The sequence below is a fragment of the Onychomys torridus genome, chromosome 14, assembly GCF_903995425.1.
Source record: "Onychomys torridus chromosome 14, mOncTor1.1, whole genome shotgun sequence".
Lineage (NCBI taxonomy): Eukaryota > Metazoa > Chordata > Mammalia > Rodentia > Cricetidae > Onychomys > Onychomys torridus.
Genome location: NC_050456.1, coordinates 45,148,226 through 45,170,525, shown reverse-complemented (window position 1 = coordinate 45,170,525; position 22,300 = coordinate 45,148,226). Strand labels below are relative to the sequence as shown.

Genomic DNA, 22,300 nt, shown 5'->3' with positions numbered 1-22,300 from the left:
AAGGCTGGAGTGTGCAGAAAGAAAGCCCATTTTACCCTCTGCTCTCACCTTGGTAAGGAATGAGCCCCTGGCCATTCCTCCAAGCTCTCTCTGCTCAACTCCAAGAGCTGGGGAGGGGGTTGGCGGAAGCCTGGGGCTTCTATCAGGAGTACAGGACGGGTCTCAGAGTGTAAAACCGCTTGCCAAGGCTCACTGTATACCACGTGGTGCCTGGGGTCCAGCCCTCTCACGGCATGGTCTCTTTAGAGGTTATTCCCCCGCACCACCCTCTCCAAAACACTGGATTCTAATTGGTTTTTCTACCCCTAAGCCTTCCATCCCATCATACCTTTGTCCCCTGACAACTCTCTGGCTTCTTCCGGCAGGCCAGAGATGGCGGGGATCTGCTCATCCCTGTCAGGAGCTGTTTTATCCCACTGCAGAGGTGGCCTAGCTGCCTTGATGTTCTTAATTCGGAGGCTGTACTGGCGGGCCAGCTGGTAGACCTTGTTCTTGACACGCTCACTCATATGGCTGTCCATCACATGAGAGAGCTGCACAATACGGGGATGCAGTGGGGTCACCAGCTCCCCCGGGACACCACTGCTCAGCTCTTTCACCAGCTGCTTCAGCTCCCGGGCCAGGTGGGCAGGGTTGGGCTGCTCAGTGGGGGAGGCGCTTTCAGGAGAGGCAACGGCAGACTCCTCAGTGATGGCCCCCAACTCATGTTCCTCCAAGATGAACAGCGGCTCTTGTAGCTCAAAGCCATTGGTCTGGCTCTGGCCCGGCCCTGTTCGTGGACTCCTCTCCAAAGACTCCATTCTCTCCCATATCTTCACAATTTCTGAAGATGGGCGGAACTCAGCCTCTGTGACAGGAGCTAGGTCCCCTGTGCCTGACTGGCTGGGTCCTGGGAGGTCAAACAAGGCCCATGAGGCTGGCCGAGAACTCCCTGGCCTCTTGTACCCAGCCGGAGCTGCTGGCTCTGAATCTGGCTTGGGAAGGCTGTTGAACCTGGACACGGAGCTACGCACCAGTCCTTTAGGGATGTAGGAGAGGCTCTCCCGCCGACGGATGCTGAAGCCCGCATCATGGTGCTCTGCATTTTCATAGTAGTTCTTAATTTTGTCCAGTAACTGCCGGTCTCTGGTGGACAACGCTGATTCCTTTTTCTTGCAGGAAGATCTGTCCGGTTCTGTAGGGCAGCCTGAGCCTACATTTGAGGATTCTGTCCCATTGACAGAAGGGCCATCGTCCGTGACCATGTCTACATTGATGACCACTTCAGGGGTGGGGGGGTTGCTGAGGGAGTCCCCAGTGCTGCCCCAGCGGGCTAGGCCCTTCTCACTGCCCTCCAGGCTGAGCACACTGCTGCTCCGGCTGATAAGCCGTGGTGTCCCAAGACCACTGGACTTGCCGTCCTCCATTGCCAGGCTGCTCCGCCGGGAGAACCGCTCAGCAATGACACTGGCCTGGTCTAGCACTGAGGGTGGCAGGAGGCTCTCGGGCTCCTGGGTGGATCCCTCCTCTTCCTCCTCCTCACTACTCAGGGCCTTAAGGTCCTCGGTGCCCTCTGACTCCACAAAGTTCACCGCATCAACCGGGTCGTCTACCCCCAGCAGCCCCTTGGGGCCATGAAGCTGTGTTTCCAGAGCTTCTGGAGATTCTGGGTCTGAAGGCATCTCAGTACTGGGACCTTCCAAGGCAGTAAAGTCCTCCTGCTCGGCCCCGGGCTCAGGATCTGTCTCAACCTGGGATGCAACAGAGAATACATTACGGGTGGGGGTGGTGATCCTTCATGATGTTTGGGGGACATGATGGCAGAGCCTGCTCTCAGGCTAGATAGAGGTCCTGCAGCTTAGGATAATCAGAATGAGCAGGACTCAACAGTAGGACAACAGGTCCACTTATTTCTTTAAAACCCTAGAAATGAAGAAGGGAGGCAGCATCTCTCAGTGGCAGCCTGCATGGAAACTACAGGCACAATGTGGAGATACAAAACATTGCCAGACACTAACCCAGATTCCCAGTGGCCCCACAGAGCCGAGAAGTATCTTGGAGATTCCACGGCCACTGGGAATCTGGGTCAAGGCAGCTTGGGATTCTAGGATTCAAACCAGGAATGAGCAACTACGAATGTATGCCCGGCGGTGGTGGCACATGCCTTTAATCCCAGCACTCGGGAGGCAGAGGCAGGCGGATCTCTGTGAGTTCGAGGCCAGCCTGGGCTACCGAGTGAGTTCCAGGAAAAAGGCGCAAAGCTACACAGAGAAACCCTGTCTCGAAAAAAAAAAAACAAAACTATGAATGTATACCCCAACTTCCCCAAGGGACCAAAGAATCCATGGGGCCAGTGGCCAGAGGGCAATTCAACCATGTGCTAGATCATTGTTGGAGGTGAGCTCAATCCCCAAATCCCAGAGTAGAAAGAGAGACCCACCCAACTTCCAAGTTATGTTCACTGACCTCCATATAACCACACCGGCACTTAAACAGCACTTATACTTGTAAAACTCTCTATTTCTCTCTTCCTGGCTCGTGTCCCCCGCCCCCACTTTTTCTCTCAATTAAAAATGAAAGGTGGCCGAGCGGTGGTGGTGCACGCCTTTAATCCCAGCACCGGGAAGGCAGAGCCAGGTGGATCTCTGTGAGTTCGAGGCCAGTCTGGTCTATAGAGCAAGATCCAGGACAGGCACCAAAACTACACAGAGAAACCCTTTCTCGATAAAACCAAAAATAAATAAATAGATAGGTAGATAAATAAAGGCGAGGGCAAAGAATTGGGCTTCTGTCAGCCAACCTGTCTTGGCACCTGAGAGCCCAGCCTTGCTGCATATGCCCAACAGATGGGCAAGGAGAAAGCAAACAGGAGAACTCCCTCCTGACCACCTGGTCATTGGAACTGCTGGCACGGGCAGCTTCCCAGAGCAGTCCTCTGGGAGAAGATCAGTACAGACACAAAATTCAGAAGTACCAGACCCAACTCCGTAATCTGCAGAGGTGCACTCATGATCTAGACCTGCCCTGCCCACCACAGTGGCCATCAGCCATTCTAGCTGGACATCTGAGATGAGGCCCAAACCAACACCTGTTGGGAGGGTAAGATACATCTAGATTTTGAAGGCTTTATATAAAGCATAGAATGTATCAGTAATTTTACTTTGGCAAAAATTATTATAAACATAAATAATTAGAAATTATGATAATATAAATAATAAAATTATTTGTTAGGCTACATATAAAATAAGACATTAAAATTAATTTCACTTTTTCCCCCTTTTCTTTTGAGACAGGTTCTCGGCCCACTATGGCCTACACTTGCTATGTATCTGAGGCTAGCCTTAAAACGTTAAATCTTATTGCCTCTGCTTCCTGGGTACTAAGATTATAGGCATGTACCATCCTGCCCAGCTTCCTTCCTTCCTTCCTTCCTTCCTTCCTTCCTTCCTTCCTTCCTTTTCTTTTCTTTTCCTTTTCTTTTCTTTTCTTTTCTTTTTTTTGGTGGTGGTGGGGGAGTGGTTTTTTGAGGCAGGGTTTCCCTGTGTAACAGCTCTGGCTGTCTTGGAAACTCACTCTGTAGACCAGGCTGGCCTCGAACTCACAGAGATCCACCTGCCTCTGCCTCCCTGAGTGCTGGGATTAAAGGCATGCACCACCACCGCCTGGCTTCTTTTTATTTCTTAACATGGTTACTAGAAAATGTAATGGTCTAGTAGCACAAACAGAAACACATGTGACCAGATTCTAGATGATTTAAGTCCCACATAGGGCCCACCACATTCTATCATTCCTAGACGGTACAATCGCCATGGTCTGAATCTTCAGTGGTATCCCAGAAAACGCCTGCTGGAACTCACTGTCCACTGTGACAGCACAAACAAGCAGGGTCTTTAGGAAGGGACATCATAAGGCTCCGGACTCATACCTCATAAAAGAGGATAAAGGAAGCTTCCTTGATGTGAGGACAGGGAATTCTCATCAGATAGTGAACTGGCTGATGGTGCCTTGATCTTGGACTCGACAGCCTCACTACTCTGAATGACACACTTCCATTGTTTATAAGCACTTGGCTTAAGGTATGGCGTCATAACAGCTTAAGTAGGCAGCTATATTCCTATCTAGGGTCGTCTAGCTTCTCAGTTCCGTCTTAGCTGAGGCTCAACCTGGGGTCTAGCTCATGACCTTATCCTTTTAACTTGGAGAACGCAAAGGAGTTAGGTCCACGGACCCCCTCATGCCTGGAGTGCAGCTTGCCAACCAACCTCCCCAAGACTCTTTTCCATCTGGAGCAGTTATGGGGCACACAAGGAAAAAGCAAGAGGTACCCAATGGAAATGCACATTCTGCCCCTTTGCCCTGGTGGCCACAGGCATGATTTAGGCACCTAGCATACTGTTCAGGGCATGGCTTATGTCCTATACAGGCAGTCTGTCTGAGGGGACCCAGTGAAGGTCACCTTTGTTTAATTCATAGAAGCAGGCTGGCTATTTGCCAAACCACACACCCCAGGCTGCCCAGGCCTCTGGAAGAAGGGGCAAGGGCTAGGAATTGGAGCGTCCCTGTGCTCAAAACACCTGCACGTAGATCTGGAGATCTAGACTCCAGGTCCCCTGAACGAGCTCCCTCTCATCTGCTGGCTGCTCACCTCTGGCAGGGAAGAAACAGACTCGAAGCTCATGCGTTTCTCCGAGCTGGTTGGAGACTGGTTGCTGGGCCTCCTGCAACTTTTAGAGTCTTCAGACTCCCTGTGTCTCTTCCCCTGTAGCAAGCAGACATCAGCTGACAACTGAGAACTGGTCCCTTCTGCATTCCATTCCAACGTGGACAGTGCCTCCCACACCGGCCCAGAGAGGTACAGGAAGTACCTGAGAGCCAGTCCTATGCCCAAGCCATTCCAAACAACCTGAACTACCAGGCCTGGGGCCACAGAAATCCTTGCAAAGTGTGCAATTTTAGGAAAGCCCAGCCCACCTTCCCTTCCAGATACTGTGAGTTGACCTTCTCACTCAGTGGATGCTGGCTCTCCCCCTGCCCCCACCCGGTTAGTCCTGCTCAGTGGGTAGTATACCAGTGGGTACCCAGTCCTGGAACAGTGCATGCCAGGGGCTCACCAGAGCGTGACAGTGAGTGAGTTAAGAAGTGCTGACGGCTGGGGGGTGGGGGGTGGGGGAGGTGGTGAGGACAGAGGAAAGGACTCTCAGAAGGACATGCACATGCCAGGCAGCATGCAAGGAAGAAGGGAGATCAAAGAGACACCTCACCATAGCACCCCGGGAGAAAAGTAAAGCGTTGGCCCGATAGTGCCAGCAGTGGAGGGCAGCCAGCAGGGAGCTGGCAAAGTCAGCTACCTGCTCGGCCACTGCTAGACTCTCCTCCTCCTCCTCCTCTTCCTCCTCTGAGCCTGGGAGCTCTGGCCCAGGCACCTTCTCACTGCCTTCATGCCCTGCCAAGTCCTCCAGGGAGACTGGGAAGGTCTGCCGCTGATGTTCATCTTCCTCCACTACCTCCTCCTCTTCCTCCAGCTCCTCCGGGGCAGCCCCCTCAGCCTCTGGCTGCAGGCCCCGTGCACGGGGCAGCTGCTCAAAGTCCAGGAGGGCTCCAGCACTGCCTGCATGCTGTTCGGGGCACAAGAACCCGCTGTGACCTGCCTGGTGGGCGACCCCCCCTCCTGGAGGTGGCCACAAATGGCTTCCTATAAAAACCTACTCCTGCCGGGGTGGGGGTGGGACTGGGGGGGGGGGGTGGCACAATGCCTTGAATCCCAGCACTCAGGAAGCCAGAGGCAGGTGGATCTCTGTGAGTTCGAGGCCAGCCTGGTCTACAGAGGCAGTTCCAGGACAGCCAGGGCTATACAGAGAGACCCTGTCTCAAAAAACAAAAAAAAACAAAACTACTCCTAAATGCCCAACCCTGGAATGGGGCATTTTATGTGGGAAGGCTGAGGTCTTTGGGAAATAAAATCCCCCAAAGGAGCCTATATATCCCAAGAGGGAAAAATGAAGAGGGCACAGGCCAAGCAGGCACCACAGACTGTACCTAGAGGGGGAAGATATGAAGGATCCCTAGGGACTGATCTGGGCAGCGTCACCCACACTCCGTCCTTCCAGCCCCTCTTCCCTGGCCTGTACTCACCTTCATTCCTGCTGCTCTGGCTGCGTACACTACCCCAGGGTCCAAGCACGTGGTTGGGAGAAGCATGGAAGAGGACATCAGTAAACAGGAGACAGAGCCGCTTTAGAGAGACCAGTGTCCCTGGGGAAGCCTCACGGGGGGGGGGGGGGGCCTACACTCCTGAACCCCTCACCCAGTCCTGGCTTTCAAAGGAGTGGCTGACAGCTCAGGAGCTCAGCACAGAGTAGTGCAGGTCTGTGCAAGCTGCTGGGCTCCCACTACAACCGAAGGAAGGGCGGAAGGGCGAGCATGGGGTATGAGCAGGGGGCCAAGGCTCCCTGCAGACATCAGGGGTGAAGAACTGAAGCCACACTCCCTCCAGCAGTGAGTGTACTGTCTGCTTTCCCACCCCACCTAGGGATCCCTGCCTGGCTTCTGACACACTCACCTTTTTCATTCAGCTGCCTGAGCAGGTGTCTGGTTGGCTCTGAAGGACACAAACGAGCAGTTAGCACAGGCCAAGAAAGAGATGCACCTGACCTGGGTCCCAAGCTCACAGCGCCACCGGCCCATCACCACCAGCCCAAAGTCCACTCTAGCTGGCCCCCAGCCACCCTAGGCCCCAGGGAGGCTTTCTCTACAGTGTCACTGAGGCCCCAGATGGGGCCTGAGCCGCCTCTACTCCTCTGTGGCACGCAGTGAACTGCTCAGTCCTTGTATTAGTATGCCAGGCAAGGCCTTGGTTATGGAGTCATCTGCAAGGGATGGGCCCCATGCTACCCACTTCAGACCAACTAGCCACTAGCCACATTTCCATCTCAAGCCCCTCTAGAGATCTTGGTTACAGGCAGCACACCAGTACGACAGCTATGCCCCACACCAAGCCCCTCACAGCGTGCAAGCCGGGAAGCAGAGGTCACACCCGACTTTCTACGGCCCTTAAGGCCTGGCATCTCCAATCCTTGCTGCCTGCTGGGAAGTGTTGCCCTGCTCAACAGGGTATAACCGGGCTCTGGGGACACAAAACACAACCATTAGGCTAATGGTGTCATCACGTTGTGCTCCAGCCTTTCTGGGGACAGACCTGAAATAGGAGGGGCAGGATAAGAGGACTCTGTCTCCTCTCCACAGAGCCCTCAGGCCACCCCTACCCCCCCTGCCTGTGGTAGAAATGTGACAGCTTAGGACTGCCCCCGATTTTCTATAAACTTAGAGTCACAGCAAAGTCTACAGAGGTAGAAAAGCTGACCCTCACACTGAGACAAATGCAATAGGCATGGTCCTGATCTACATCCACGTAAGTAAACTCCTACTTGCTTTTCTGAAAGACGAGGTCTCATGTAGCTGGCCTCAAATTTGATATGTAGCCAAGGAGTACATCAGCACACCTGTTTTATGTGGTGCTGGGGTTGAACCCAGGGATTCGCATATGCTAGATGAGCACTGCACCCACCGAGCCCCATCTCCCGCCTAACTGAACTTTCGTTGTTTTGTGTTCATGTACGCATGGGCATTTATCTGTATACATGCGAAGGACCGGAGGTCACTATCAGATTCTTCCTCAGGGGCTCCCCACCTTATTTTTTTTTTGAGGCAGGGTCTCTCGCTTAAGTCTAGAGCTCACCAATCAGCTAGACTGACTATCCAGAAAGCCTTGGGGATCCTCCTGCCTCTAACTCCCTGACAATGGAATCAGAGGCACATACAACTGTGTCTGACTTTTCACGTGGGCACCGGGGAGCCAGTTCATGTCCTCATTCTCGTGTGACAAGTAAATATCAACTGAGCTATCTCCCCAAACCCCACTCAGCTGATTTTAAAATGAGGGAGAGGGCTCATCAGAGTAAGCACCTGCGGCTTGAGCCAGACAGCCTGAGTGTGGTCCCGGGACACACATGGTCGAAGTAAAGAACTGACCCCCATTGTTGTCCTCTGACCTCCACACAAATGCCATCGCACCTGAACACACACACATTAGACACGCACACAGAAACATGTGCAGTAAAAATTAAAGATTGTAAAATGAGACAAAGCGAGACATATTCTATTCTCTCTGTTGAAAGCTTGTAAGTAGAATATTTAAGAGTTTAAAAGCCATGACAGGTTTAACTAATCCCAAAATGGACTTGTCTGCCTGTCACAGCTGTCTAGGAGAAGGAGCCAAAGCCCCGCCAAGACTCAGCCTGGGCATCTAGGCTGTAGCATGTGATTGGAATCCTTCTTCTCACACAATTCTTGCAAGCCCACCAACTGATCTCCACCACACAGGAGAAAGAGGAGCCGCTATACAGAACATGCTAGAGCAAGAGGATGAACGCTCCTCGCCGGTACGGAAGAAATATCATGATGAACACAACCTCAAAGGCAGGCCGTCGCCATGGCAACCCACAGGGCCACCGCCGCTGCCACCACCACATTGGGCAGCTCACATGCCATCGGTGGCATTGAAGAAGCATCAGTTCCAGAAAAGGGAAAAAAAAAAAAAATCACAACTCTTCTAGAAGGTTCCAGAAGATGGGCATGTTGCAGGAAACTGAATGAGTCTTTGAGAACCCAACTCTCTTAGTATGCACAGGCTAAAATCTCGGCCACATGGACATTTCAGCCTATTTGCTCATTTCCTGACCATCCTGGATGGCTGAAGTCTTGAGGTGGAGAGACAACAGCTTTATTGAGCTATAATTCACACACCATACACATCCCCTGTGTATACACCTCAACAGCTTTAAATACATTCACACAGCTGTACCCCAGAGCTGCGTGTGTGTGTGTGTGTGTGTGTGTGTGTGTGTGTGTGTGTGTGTGTGTGTGTGTGTGTGGTGTAGGTGTGCTTTGAGGACTTGAACCCAGGGCATCAGCATGCAAGCCAAGTGCCCCGGCACTGAGCTACATCCCTATTTCAGCGCTAAAGTTCTGATGCTGAAGTCATGACAAACCATAGTATTAATAACCACCACCACTACTGTCCTAGATAGCATTAACTGTCAGCTTGTTACAGCCTACAATCATTTGAAAGTCTCAAACGAGAAACTGCCTTTATCGGGTTGGTCTGTGGGCACATCTATGCGGGGATTGTCTTGAGTGCTAACTGATGTAGGGGGACCCAGCCCACTGTGGGAAGGCGCTATTCCCTAGCTATCTGAGCATGAACCTTATTGAGTCAGCTAGCAAGCAGTGTCCACCACGGTTCCTGCTGTGGGTCTCGGCTGTAAAGTGAGTTCCTTGGTCCCAGGTAATGTGTGCAATAACAGGTCTGCTGTAAGTTCCTGCCTTGACTTCCCTCAACGATGGACTATGACCTGGAAGTGTGAGCTGAATGAATCCTCTCCTCTCCTAAGGTGATTCTGGGCACAGTATTTTATCACAACCCCAGAAAAGAAACTAGAACAACTACCATTGCCGCCTGAATACTTCCAGGTGCCAGACTCTCCCAGTGCTGAGCTATGGCAAGGTAAGGGGGGGACGTTAGAGAGCAAGGGAGAGCATTATAGAAGGGAAGAGAAATACAGATGGCCAGAGACCAACAAAACAAGACCCCAGTTTGAGGTTTTTAACCATAAAATTTATATAACCAAACTAAATAAGTCTAAAAAGGAGCCACCTGGAATAATACCAAACACCGCAAACATGACAGCTCTCCAGAGACCACCTGGCTCCGGCTTCTAGAAGGCCAAAGGTCAGGTGTCAATCCCAAGTGCTGAAGGACCCTGCAGGTGGGGGCCCATCAAGACCCACTGCGCTCGTGAATCCAACCGAAAACAACATCTCAATCTGAAACCATCTGCTCTAAACTACTGTCGCACGGGTCTCACTTCCAGACTCCGGCACAGCTTAATCCGGGTCTGTCCCTGGGCCCCAGACTTACTGGTAAATCAGAGAAAAGTGTAGCCAAAAAATAAAAAAGTAAAATCAGCTACAGAAACACCCCCGACCACGCCATCACTCGGGGCTAAGAAGAAAAGGGCAAGGTTTTTCTCTTTCTAAACAGACACTTCATTCTAATAACCCCGAGAGCACATTAGCAAATCCCGTCATGGGAGAAAACCCAGGAGAGGAAAATGGAATGGCCCAAAGTAAATATTTCCCGTCTGGATTTGGTGCCACTTGGTCTGAGCTATTTTCCTCCCACCAGCTCCCACTCTGTCACTCCAGGAGCATCTGAGGCGCAAACGCTTCTCCTCCTGGCTGAGCAGAAACGCAAGGAAGTGTGGGTGGCTAAGAAGAGACTCCAAGTCCTGAATGCACAAATATCCCCAGGCCCCTGAGCCGGCGCACAGTTCCGGTGAGCCCAGGAAGTGTCTGGTGGAGGGCAGCACGGGCACAGAGAGGAAATGGTCCAAAGATGCCCACCAACCACCCTGTCGTGTTCCCCAGTTTTCTGAAAAGAGTAGCACCCCACTATGTGGCCGCAGATGATCCCCAGCCTGGGCCAGGACCCTCTGAAAAAGGTTCTTTTCCATAAAGCCGTTCTCTTACCAGACTGCCGGCGACCTTGGCGCACATGCGTAGACACCTCATCCTGGGACCACGCCTTCTTCAGCCGCTCTGGGCTGCAGCGGTACCTACTGGGATCTGTAGCCAGGAGAGAAACAATGAGGCCTATCTAGATGCTGCCCAGACCAGACCACATATCTTCTATCCGCACCAACCCCAGATGGTCCTGCATGCCTCTGGAGGTCCCCCATCTTCCATCTTCTAGCAAGTGGGGGCTCCAGGCACTGAGGGTCCTGCCATTCAGCAGGAACATGCCACTAGTTACACAACTGACCCCCAGCCCTTGACAGAAAAGAATCTACCCATCCTACCTATTCCTAGGCAAAAGTACCAAACACGGTTTGCCCAAGATACTGCCTGATATAAAAGTCAGGGACAAAATGGGCAGAAAGGTGACTTACAATAAGAGTCCATTTCCAAGATGGCTTCCTTGGCCTAGAAGGGAAGGAGACACACAAAGTAACCACCTGACTGTGCCTCACCTGCCCACCAGAGGATTCACACGGTGTCATGTCATATCATGGATATCTGCTACACCAACACCTGCTCTCCACCAGAGTCGGGGAGAAAAGCTCTAGCAGATTCTTGGGAGCTGGATCAGGGGACTGACTTGCTTTCCCTGAAGCCCATCTGAGAGTACCCTAGAAGCCAACCTTTTGGGGGATGGTGGCATGGTGGTTCTCCAGGATGAGCCTCTTGATGTGATGAGTCCAACTCCGTTTCTCCTCTACTGTCTTGGCCTGGGGGGTGGAGGGTGGGCAAGGAGAAGGAACAGGGTTTATTATTTCAGGTCAAAACTGCCTAAGTTAGTGTTATTTATATTATTTGTGGCTATAGTAAAGGGTGATGTTTCTCTGACTTCTTTCTCAGCCCTTTTATCATTTGTGTATAGGAGGACTACTGATTTTTTGAGTTGATCTTGTATCCTGCCACTTTACTGAACGAGTTTATCCTTTGTAGGAGTTCCCTGGTAGACTTTTGGGGGTCACTTATGTATACTATCATATCACCTGCAAATAGTGAAAGTTTGACTTCTTCTTTTCCAGTTTGATCCCCTTGATCTCCTTTTGTTGTCTTATTGCTCTAGCTTGAACTTCAAGTACTATATTGAGTAAATATGGAGAGAGTGGACAGCCTTGTCTTGTTCCTGATTTTAGTGGAATATCTTTGAGTTTCTCTCTGTACATGCTCAGCTATGTTCATAGCAGCACTATTCATAATAGCCAGAACCTGGAAACAACCTAGATGCCCGTCAACTGAAGAATGGATTAAGAAAATGTAGTACATATTCACAATAGAGTACTACTCAGAAGAAAAACAATGACAGCATGAAATTTGCAGGCAAATGGATGGAACTAAAAAAATCATCCTGAGTGAGGTAACCCAAACCCAGAAGGACAAACATGGTATGTACTCACTCATAAGTGGATACTAGATATAAAGCAAAGAACATCAGACTACCACCCACAGAACCAGGGAGGCTACATAGCAGGGGGGACCCTAGGATGACTGTGGCTTATAGTAAGTTTTGGTTTTACTCAATTACTGGGCAAGCCTCAATGAAACATTTCACTATTAGGATAAGAATTTATACTGTATTGGGCTGGAGAGATGGCTCAGAGGTTAAGAGCACTGGCTGCTCTTCCAGAGGTCCTGAGTTCAATTCCCAGCAACCACATGGTGGCTCACAACCATCTGTAATGTGATCTGGTGTCCTCTTCTGGCATGCAGGCAGAATACTGTATACATAATAAAGAAATAAATCTTTTAAAAAAACAATTTATACTGTATCAAGCTGATAATAGTTTCGGTCCCCCGGCCCCCTGTGTCTCCCCTCCTCACCTGGATACTGTATTGCTGTTTGCTGTGCTTATAGTGGGTAACAGTGAAGCAGAGAGAGTCTCTGGTGCTTTCGATCAGCATCAATGAGGAGCACTGAAGGCAGAGCACAAGATAAGTAGGAGAGAAGGGGACCCCAACCCTTGAGACAGTCCCAGGAGATGGCCCCGGAGCCCGATGAAGCCCGAAGGAAGCTGAGGAGCGGGGGTTTGTAGGGAAAAGAGAATGCAGCGTAAGTGAGGAGAGCTTAGTTACCGGAATGTGGCCCTTGTAGACGAAGTGGTCGCCCCGCTTCTTGGTGATGAGCAGTATCTTGTCAAAGAGGAAGAAAGTCCTCTCATTGCGCACGCGGTGCACACGGAAGGTGGCTTCCAGGACCAGTTCTCCATAGGTGGTCAGGTCTGGCCCCTTCCAGTTAATGAGCAACGACTGGATCTCCTGCAGCAGAGACACCACCACCCCCAACACCCAGAGTCAGGCCCCACTGTCCCCAGGAAGGTAACAAAGACCTCACCCCAAAGGCTTCCGCCAATACCACCCCCTCAGCTCAGCTGAGCACAGCGGCAATATTCCTGCTCTCAAGCCCTGTCACCTCCCAGCCCGGGGCACCTGTAGCCGAACTGCATGCTCATGCCTCCTCTTCATGTCATTGATGTACCAGGCCACACAGGTCATTGTGTCGATGGCATCCTCCACCACCTCGAAGCCATCCTCTTCTTCATCAAAATGTTTGGCAATTTCCTGGATAAAAGACAAGCATCTGAGCAAAATCGACGCCAGGGCTCTGCCCGGCACCCCAGCCCGCATCCATCCTGGGGAGAAGGCCTGAGCTACCTGGAGCAGCAGGTGGTACTTGAGGATGCGCTGCACGGGCTTCAGCAGGTAGGAGCCCAGAGGCAAGGAGTGCTGTAGCAGCTCCTGCTGGTCTCGGAAGAACTTGGCCTGTTGTTTGTCCTGCATGCATTCTGTCAAGGCTGCCACTGAGCTGGGAGTGGTAAGAGTTGGAGTTACCATCTGGGCAAGGTCTGGGGAGGAGGCAGAGGCCCCGTACTCATCAAATGGCCCCCTCTCCCCACAGTTACTCACTTGGGGTAGTTGTTGCAATACTGAGTGTAGATATCAAACTCTTGGCTCTAAGGGGAAAAAAAATCAGGGAGTAAAAACACAATGATTTCAGGGAGGGTCTCATCTGACCGGAAAACATGGTGGGACCAAAGGACAGGTAGGTAGGTTCCTGGCCCACTGAGCACACTGTCATCCCTGAGAACCTACAGAGCCACCTTCGCATCTGTTTGTCTAGGGCGTCCCATCCACCCAACAGCCTTGGACGGAGATCCCCAGCACTCAAGTGCCGTCTTACATTGGGAGTTTCTATCCTCGAAACACAGGACAAGGAGCAAGCACCCGGTCCTTCTTACCCTTTCCACGAAGCAGCTGGCCACAGCCACAGGGTCACTATTGCAGCTGTCCAGGTCTCTGAGAAGCTGGCTGGGTGAGGGGAGAGAGGGTGTTAGACCCCCACATCTGTAGCCGCCTCTGTAGCTACACACCCCGTGCCCACCTCCTCAGACACAGATCACGGCCAGTCCTGCCGGTGTCATGCTATGAGTCGGGGCTCCCACCCCGAGAAATCTCTACCCCAGGCGGCAACCACAGAAAGCGCCCAGCATGCCACAAAAACGGAGACCCACGTGCTCAGCAAGCAGCATCGGAAGAGGAGACACCGGTACCCACCTTGGGAGGGGACATAGCTCCTCTGTGGGCAGGAGTCAAACACACAAAAGCAGAGATTAAAGAAAGAGAAGGAGAGGAAGAGTAAAGAACGCTCCCAGACGGGAGGGTGCCTGGAGCAGAGTGACAGGGTGAGGCTGAGCGTTCCGATGGGGCGGGAGGACTTGAGGACTATACTGGAGCCAGAACTCCTCTGCCCCTCCACCTGTTTCCCCCCTCTCCCCCTAGCCACCTTCCCCACACCTTCCTTAGTCTTGACTGCACCCTCCCTCCTCGCCACACACTGCCCAGACTCCTCCAGCTGCAAGGGGGCCGGAGGGAAGAGTCAACACTGCTCTGTTTCTCTTGACAGTACCCTTGTCTGAGTATCTGTGGTCCCACGGCAGCAGATTCAACCCTCACAGACCCATCAAGCCTGTTTGGCCTGGCCTGTGTGACATTCTAACACAGTGGTTCTCAACCTTCCCAGTGCTTCAACCCTTTCTTTACACAGTCCCTCATGTTGTGGGGACCCCCAACCATAAAATTATTTCTGTTGCTACTTCATAACTGTAATTTTGCTGCTGTTATGAGTCATAATATAAATATTTTTTTTTTTGGAGATGGAGATTTGCCCAAGGTTGAGAACTACTATTACAGGTCGGCCCTCCAAGGAGTCCTTACTTCCCTTGGGATCAGTGGGAAGGAAGAGAAATAAATTATAAGATGTGCGAGGTGATATAGAAAAAAGAGCCCCCACAGGAAGAACACAAGTGTGCAAGACCCAGCAGTGTGCACACGACCCAGAAGGTGCTGGGGAACCAGCAAACACATGACTTCAAATTATAAACCCCTAGAAATGTCTGCTAGAATGGGGAGAGGGGTCTCTTCATGTTCAGCCAAACACTGGAGTTGTTCTTGCTGTTGGGAACAGGCCGGCCACAAGGGGAGCCTGTCCCGTTCTGGGCTGAAGCCTCTGAGCTGGTGGGCTCCTCCATGGCACTCTCCAGCACAGCACTATGATTTTGAGGAGACTTCATAGTAGACTTCAATTCCCCACCTCTACAGTCAAGCCTACACGTCACAGCCCAAGTGTCCAGACATCCAGGGATTCGCTCCAGGCTCCCAGGTGTGCCTCAGGGCAGAGCAGGCCAAGCACATACCTGTTCAGTGCATAGATGCTCTCTATGTTCCCAAAGAGGGCACTGACTTGCTCTGGCTTCAGGAGCCCGGGAGTGTCAATGATCTTCAAGAGGTAGTCCTACATGGAGACAGGTATGAGGACCCTGAACCTCTTGGCTTGATCACCTAACACCCCTAATCACACCTTAATCCATACTGCATTTTATGGCTATGACACGATTTCACAGGCAGTGTCCACTGTACTGAGCTGCAGGTATTTACCCAAAAATTCATATCCCCTTGGCAACTTGGAATGTAACCTTATTTGGAAACAGTCTTTGTAGATGTCATTAGTTAAACCTCTCAAGATGACATCATTTGATACTTAAGGAGGCTCTGGGTCTAATGGCGGGTGTTCTAAGAGAAAGGGGCACAGATATAAAGCAGGTGGCAGAAAGGGGTTAGGACAGCACAGCCACAAGCCAAAGGACAACAGAGAAAATTAGCTCTGGTTTTCTGCAATCCCAGTACTTGAGAGTACTGCCAAGTCAGGAAAATTGCCTTGAGTTAAAGGCCAGCCTGGGCTACCCAGTAAAATCCTATCTCAAAAACAAAAACAAAAACAAAACCAACCAAGAGATAGTCCATCAGGTAAAGGCACTTGCCTAGTGACCTGAGTTCAATCCCTAGAACCACGTAAAGACAGGAGAGAAGTGACTCCACAAAGTTGTCTTTGGATCTCCACACAGGCACTGTGGCACAACACATGCATGCACACATGCACACACGTATCCATGCCACACACATGCACGCACACTTCCGTGCACACATACACACACACACACTCCCTCTGCCTCCTGAGTACTGGAATTAAAGACACTGGCCACCACGCACAGCTTTTAGAGTTATTTACTCATGTATTTTATGTATGAGTGCTCTGTCTTCATGCATGCCAGAAGAGGGCATCAGATCCCATTACAGATACTTGTGAGCCACCATGTGGGTGCTGGGAATTGAACTCAGGACCTCTGGAGGAGCAGCCCAGTAAGTGCTGTTTTTAACCGCTGAGCCATCTCTCCAGCCCACACTTTTTCCTTAATGAAAACAAATAATCTGAAAGAGCATTCATTTCTGGTGCTCTGAGCCACTAGGAGTGTGGTAATTTGCTGCACAACCCCAGTGGACTCACATCTGGGTTTCCCCACCAGGCAGAGGGTTCCTCAATGGCAGGTACATGTCGCCTTTCCCTGTGTGCCTCACAGTATGAAACATTGTACTTCTGCCAGCCCTGTTCATTTTGCAGGCAAAGAACCTGAGGCTCCAGAAACTGTGCCCATGCCCAAGGCTCCACAGCTATGAAACAGCAGAGTGGGAACCTGGCTGTACCTGCCCAGGTTTAATCCCTGCACAGCACCTAGGCCCTCCTAGTCAGGCTAAAGCCCCTCCATTGCTATCACAGTGCCCACTCCCCAAACACCTATAAGAAATTCTATTATCCTACTTGCGTGGTGAAATGTAGCTTGCTATCATAAGGAAACATGACAGGCCACAGTCCCACCAGGCAGGCCCCCAAAGCTTCCTCATGGCCTCATGGGAGGCAGATACATAGAGACCGATGTGCCAGGGACAGCCTTTCATCCTGGGGTGGAGCTAGGTTGTACTAAAGAGCTAGGTCCCTGGAGGCCAGAATCCTGGGCCTACTGAAGAGATGGCCAGCCCCTCCCAAGGTCAGCACTCACCTCCACAATGCTCCGCAGGTCCTGCACATACATGCGCTCTGTTTCCACAATCTCTCGAACCACCCGGCCCAGGTAGCTGAGCTTGTGATGGGCAGGACCTGTCCCTGCATGGCCGTTGAATGGGGAGAGGGGTCCCTTCTTGTTCAGCCAGCTACTGGAGTTGTTGTTGCTATTGGGAACATGCCGGCCCCAAGGGGAGCCTGTGCCGTTCTGGGCTGAAGCCTCTGAGTTGGTGGGCTCCTCCATGGCACTGTGGCTGTCACGGGAGGAGCCAGATGAGGAGGTGGTGGACATTAGGCTCGGTGGCCGCTCCTGGCTGCCATCTTGGTGGAGGGCAGTAGAGACGGGCATCCTGGCATCGCTGCCCGGGACTGTCACCTCGGGGAGATTCTGGAGCAAAACAGACAGATGGAAGGTCAAGCTCTGAGTACCTGCAGAATCAGGAAGAACAAGGGAGGTAGCCGGAGATAGGGAGGGCGCAGAATGGGAAGTCACTGAGAGTGGGTGCAAAGTCCCATCTGAGAAGTTGAAAACGGCTCCAGAATAGATAGTGAGGTGGGGAGGACATGAATGTACTTAATGTCACTGAACTATGTCTACAAACGGTTAAGATGGTAAATTTTCACTTTTGTATGTTTTACCACAACTTTTAAAAATAAGGTCAGTGAGATAACATGGCGGGGAAAGGCAGCCGCCACCGTGGTCTGATAACCTGAGTTCCACGTCTGAGACCCACATGATGAGAAAGGGGAACCAACTCCTGCAAGGTGTCCTCTGACCTCCACATGTGTGCCATGGGCATGTACAACCACCACCCACATAAATAAATGTAATTTTAAAAACAAAACAAAGCCCGAGGAAGGCCACTCGCTCAGAATATGACTACTGACTGGCAAGGATGCTCATTTTTTTCTGGATCCCAGCAGCTCGAGCTGTCTTTCCCAGGGTGGAGACAGGTGGTCTACACCAGGAGACAGCAAGTTCTCAGAAACTGGATCCTCCAGAAGAGCAGAAAGACCACCTAAGCCAACATGATGGTCTAGGGTACCTTCCGAAGAACTCAAAACCCATCTCTAGGGGCTGAGAATACACAGCTCAGTTAGTAAAGTACTCGCCTGGCATGCACAAGGCTGTAAGTTCAATTCTTAGCATCATGTAAAACCAGGCATGGCCAGGTGATGGTAACTCACACCTTGAATCCCAGCACTCAGGAGGCAGAGGCAGGCAGATCTCTGTGAGTTGAAGGCCAGCCTGGTCTACAGAGAGAGTTCCGGGACAGCCAGAGCTACACAGAGAAACCCTGTCTAAAAAACCAAAAACAAACAACAACCCACAGGCATGGTGGTCCACACCTGTAATCCCAGCACTTGGGAAATGCTAGAGGATCAGAAGTTCAAGGTCATCCTCAGCCATATAGTGAGTTCCAGGTTAGCGTGGGCTTCACGAGACCCTATCTAAAAATCTATTATTTGAGAGAGAGAGAGAGAGAGAGAGAAAGAGAGAGAGAGAGACTAGACAAACCAGCACTACCACTTGAGTAAAGTGCTTGGCCTCTGGGGCTTTACCTATAACAGAGAGTGTACCCCGGAGCTACATCCTCAAGGTGATACAACCTGCTGCCTGCCCTCGGAGCTTGGTGCATGGCAGAGTGAACGCTCCAAACACCATCAGTACATGATGATAATGGTAGTTATCAAAATGCGCATCCCACGTGCCTGCCTGTCTGGGTCCATGCTGGGGGTCACTGCAGAGGAACGAGCCAAGAGGCTCTTTTTTAAAAATGTGTTTATGTGTCAGGTAGTGGTGGCACACGCCTTTAATCCCAGCACTCAGGAGGCAGAGGCAGGTGGATCTCTGTGAGTTCGAGGCCAGCCTGGGCTACCAAGTGAATTCCAGGAAAGGCGCAAAGCTACATAGAGAAACCCTGTCTCGAAAAAAAAAAATGTGTTTATGTTTGTGTATGTGAATATATGTATGTGTGTATGTGAATATATGTATGTGTGTGTATGTGGAGGTCAGAGGACAACTTGCGGAAGTTGGTTCTCTCTTTCTGCCATTGGTTCCATGTCTTGAATGTAAGACATGAAATTAATAGCAGAAGGACGCTTTTTCCGCACTAAGAGGGAAGAGAAATACCACCCACGGGCCACTCCACCGGCCCAGGCTCTTAAAGTGTTACAGCCGGCATGGAATACTCGCCGGAAAACTGCAAAATCTTGGGGCACACCAGTGGCTCCACCCGAACCTGACGCTTTCTCTGTACTGAGAGGGAAGAGAAAGGATGCCAGAAAACCAGCCACCTTGACCCCTTACCCCATTCCCAGGTACCTGGTGTAGGCAGGGGCCCCTGACTCAGCCACACCAGGAAATTCCCCGGGGCTGAGTCTCCTGTCGGCACAGCTGGGCAGAGCCACAGAGAAGGCAGGAAGCTACACCCAGGTGAGGCAAACACAGCCACAGGTGGACTTTATTCCCCGAGCAGATGGCACTGCTCACAGCCCACTCCGGAGAGAGAGAACACCTCATGCCTACTCATGGGACCAAAGCTGCCAGAACTCTCCCTTGCTTGCTCTTTCCTCGGGGGAGGAGCAGGAAGAAGAGGGGCAGGGATCATTATCATTAGGGACCAGTTTGGCAAAGAGGAAGAGACGGAGAGACCCTAGGGACCCCCCTCACCCGTTAGTTACTGTCTGTGTGTTCTCAACTCTAACCTAGGGCTCAGGCTGCCAGACCAGCCCTGGCCAACAGGATCTAGAAAGGGCCACCGTCACTCCAGCCCGATTTCTTGCGTCTCTGCCCTTACCTGGAAACCAGGGTCTCTGGACTCTGCCTTTGGCATTACTCCATACCTACTCCATGTCATACTCAACCTTCCCCTCTCGGGCTAGAGGTTCTCTCTCTAGGAACCTCCCCATAAGCAGCAAACCTGGAGAGGGGGCTCTGCTGCACACAGCGTGACTGTGATTAGCTTGAGACCCTCTGCCGGGGCTAACAGTTACACAAGCAGGCAGCATTAGGACCAGTTTGGTTAGTAGCAATTGCAGACAGAGTTGATGTTATTGACAAGGTTTCTTCCTCCTTTCCGTGACGGGGTCTGTAATACCCAAGGCTGGCTTCCAACTGCCAAGGATGACCCTGAACTTCTGATCCTCCCTGCCTGTACCTCCTGGCTCCTGGGATTACAGGAACAAGCCACCGCACCTCATTTATGGGGTGCTGGGGCTCAACCCCAGGGCTTTGGGGATGCTAGGCAAGTACTCTACCGATGGAGACATAACCCCAGCCTGTTGCTTTATTAAGCTAAAAGTTTAGCACGTTCAGAACCCACTTATGGTCCAACACTAACCCAGCCAGGCCCTTCTCAAGGTCAGCATTTTGTCACTGTGTCTCGGCTAAGGGATTTTATACAGAGCACTCCAAGGTGTGCTATATCAGCCTGTCACATGACAGGGGAAGGGCCCAGAGCAGCTCTAGGATTGTTGCTGGTGTTTGTCTACAATGCAGGGAGCTAAGGCTTAGGGGGAACACTCAGGAGCCTGTGTGCTGCGGCTGCTCCCTCCCTCACAGAGAGCCTTCATGTAAACTAGCTGCACTCTTTTGCATGGAGACTGGGCCCAAACTCTGCTCTGCCCTTGACCTCCACCCATCAGTCCCAGCTGGAAAAACAACCAGGCAAGGACTTATGGCCTGAGATCTTTCCCAGATTAGCCCTGGGGTCATGTCAGCTCCGGTGGGGAGTCGAAATGGAAAAGACCCAAGTCCCAAAAGGATTTCACAGCCAGCCAGGTCATCATAATAAGCCTTCAAGCAAAAGAGTCACCACAGCCCCACCCTATGCCCACACACACTATCAGGGGGGTGGTGTCTGAAAGGTACCTTCTGAGAGTCACTCAAGGACCTCACTCCTCTAGCTAAATACAGCTTCTTGTTTGCAAACCCAGCTGTCCTGTTGAAAGCAGGAGTATCTGCCTGAATCCCCTGGAGCTGAAACAAAACAGAGCGGCCACTTGCTCAATGGTCTAAGCGCTGTAGGGCGCTAAGTCTCACCTGCCCGTAACAACACCTTGCAGTGGGCGCTCACTGAGTGTGGAGCCATACCAGACTTGGGCACTCGGACTCCAGCCCCCATACTCTCACAGCCTCTGCCTTCCTATCGGACCTGACACCTGTCAAGGCCACAAGCGAAGCCATTAGTCACGACCCCTGGATGTCACTGTTTGATGTAGGATACGCTACAAGGACATAGGAAAATGAGAAAGCATGAGGCCTGGGTGCCCATCCAAGGGACCGAGAAGGCTAGTGTGGATCTGCACCACAGCCACCGTGGCTGGCCTCTGATAATTACTCCAGCATTGGAACAAGATGGGACAGTACAGACTCTGGATCAAAGGGTCATGGGCCACAGGGAAGCAGCGAGCAGAGGATTCCCAGGGTTGGACTTTCCATTGACAAAAGAAGACCTGCAGTGACCTAGGGTCCTACTCATGATCCCAAGGTCCTTTCTCCTAGGCAGGAAGCCAAGAAAGGTCCAAAGACCCTGAGTGTCAGTGGGCAGAGCAGGATTTGAGAGTGAACAGTTAGGCTGACCACAGGGTACTGACAGAGAAGGCACATCCTACTCCAAGAGGCCACCCCATGTCACTCACGGCCTGTGTGTGCAGTGCAGACAAAGCCAAATCCTACCCAAATCTCCCCTGGGCAGAGCTACCTATCCTTCCTTCCTACCCCATGAGCAGCACCCACCATCCAAGATTCACCAAGAATTTGGTTCCTCAAACTTATCTTTTCTGTTTGTTTGTTTTTATTGGGGTGGGGGGGGTTGTTTTTGGTTTTGGTTTTGGTTTTGGTTTTTCAAGACAGGGTTTCTCTGGGTAGCTTTGCGCCTTTCCTGGAACTCACTTTGGAGACCAGGCTGGCCTCGAACTCACAGAGATCCGCCTGCCTCTGCCTCCCGAGTGCTGGGATTAAAGGCGTGTGCCACCACCGCCCGGCTGTTTTTGTTTTTCAAGACAGGGTTTCTCTGTGTAGCCCTGGAACTCGCTCCGCAGACCAGGCTGGCCTCAAACTCAGTGGTCTGCTTGCCTCTGCCTCCCGAGTGCTGGGATTAAAGGTGTGCAAGTGTGCACCACCACTGCCAGGCTCAAACTTGTCTTTTAAGACAAGGTACTGAGGAAAGAGAGGAAGCAGCGTGGAGTCAAGCCCACCTAGCCCACCACCGTCAAGTCTCCAGGCATCTCCTGCAGAGACCATGAGTCAACCCCGTCAGCTAGCAATCCACAAACCAGCCTTCCAGAGAACTGAGCCTC

The 22,300-nt window shown here is 51.7% G+C and overlaps 1 protein-coding gene across 6 annotated transcripts in view; it reads right to left on the bottom strand.

The window, feature by feature from the left end:
• Plekhg3 (pleckstrin homology and RhoGEF domain containing G3) overlaps positions 1–22,300 on the bottom strand; it is a 44,805-nt gene that overhangs the window by 1,436 nt on the left and 21,069 nt on the right. For 4 of the 6 annotated variants that reach the window (XM_036205937.1, XM_036205939.1, XM_036205936.1 and 1 more), the window contains exons 2-17: positions 16,995–17,384; positions 15,297–15,394; positions 13,842–13,911; positions 13,510–13,556; positions 13,258–13,408; positions 13,033–13,164; positions 12,679–12,861; positions 12,427–12,519; positions 11,238–11,324; positions 10,986–11,019; positions 10,567–10,662; positions 6,539–6,577; positions 6,112–6,140; positions 5,241–5,594; positions 4,625–4,738; positions 329–1,730 (exon numbers count right to left, since the gene is read on the bottom strand). In XM_036205937.1, the coding sequence (XP_036061830.1) occupies positions 329–1,730; positions 4,625–4,738; positions 5,241–5,594; positions 6,112–6,140; positions 6,539–6,577; positions 10,567–10,662; positions 10,986–11,019; positions 11,238–11,324; positions 12,427–12,519; positions 12,679–12,861; positions 13,033–13,164; positions 13,258–13,408; positions 13,510–13,556; positions 13,842–13,911; positions 15,297–15,394; positions 16,995–17,345 (3,280 nt within the window). In that variant the 5' untranslated portion in view covers positions 17,346–17,384. The remainder of the gene's footprint in view (positions 1–328; positions 1,731–4,624; positions 4,739–5,240; positions 5,595–6,111; positions 6,141–6,538; positions 6,578–10,566; positions 10,663–10,985; positions 11,020–11,237; positions 11,325–12,426; positions 12,520–12,678; positions 12,862–13,032; positions 13,165–13,257; positions 13,409–13,509; positions 13,557–13,841; positions 13,912–15,296; positions 15,395–16,994; positions 17,385–22,300) is intronic. The other 2 variants (XM_036205940.1, XM_036205942.1) reach the window with 2 other exon arrangements.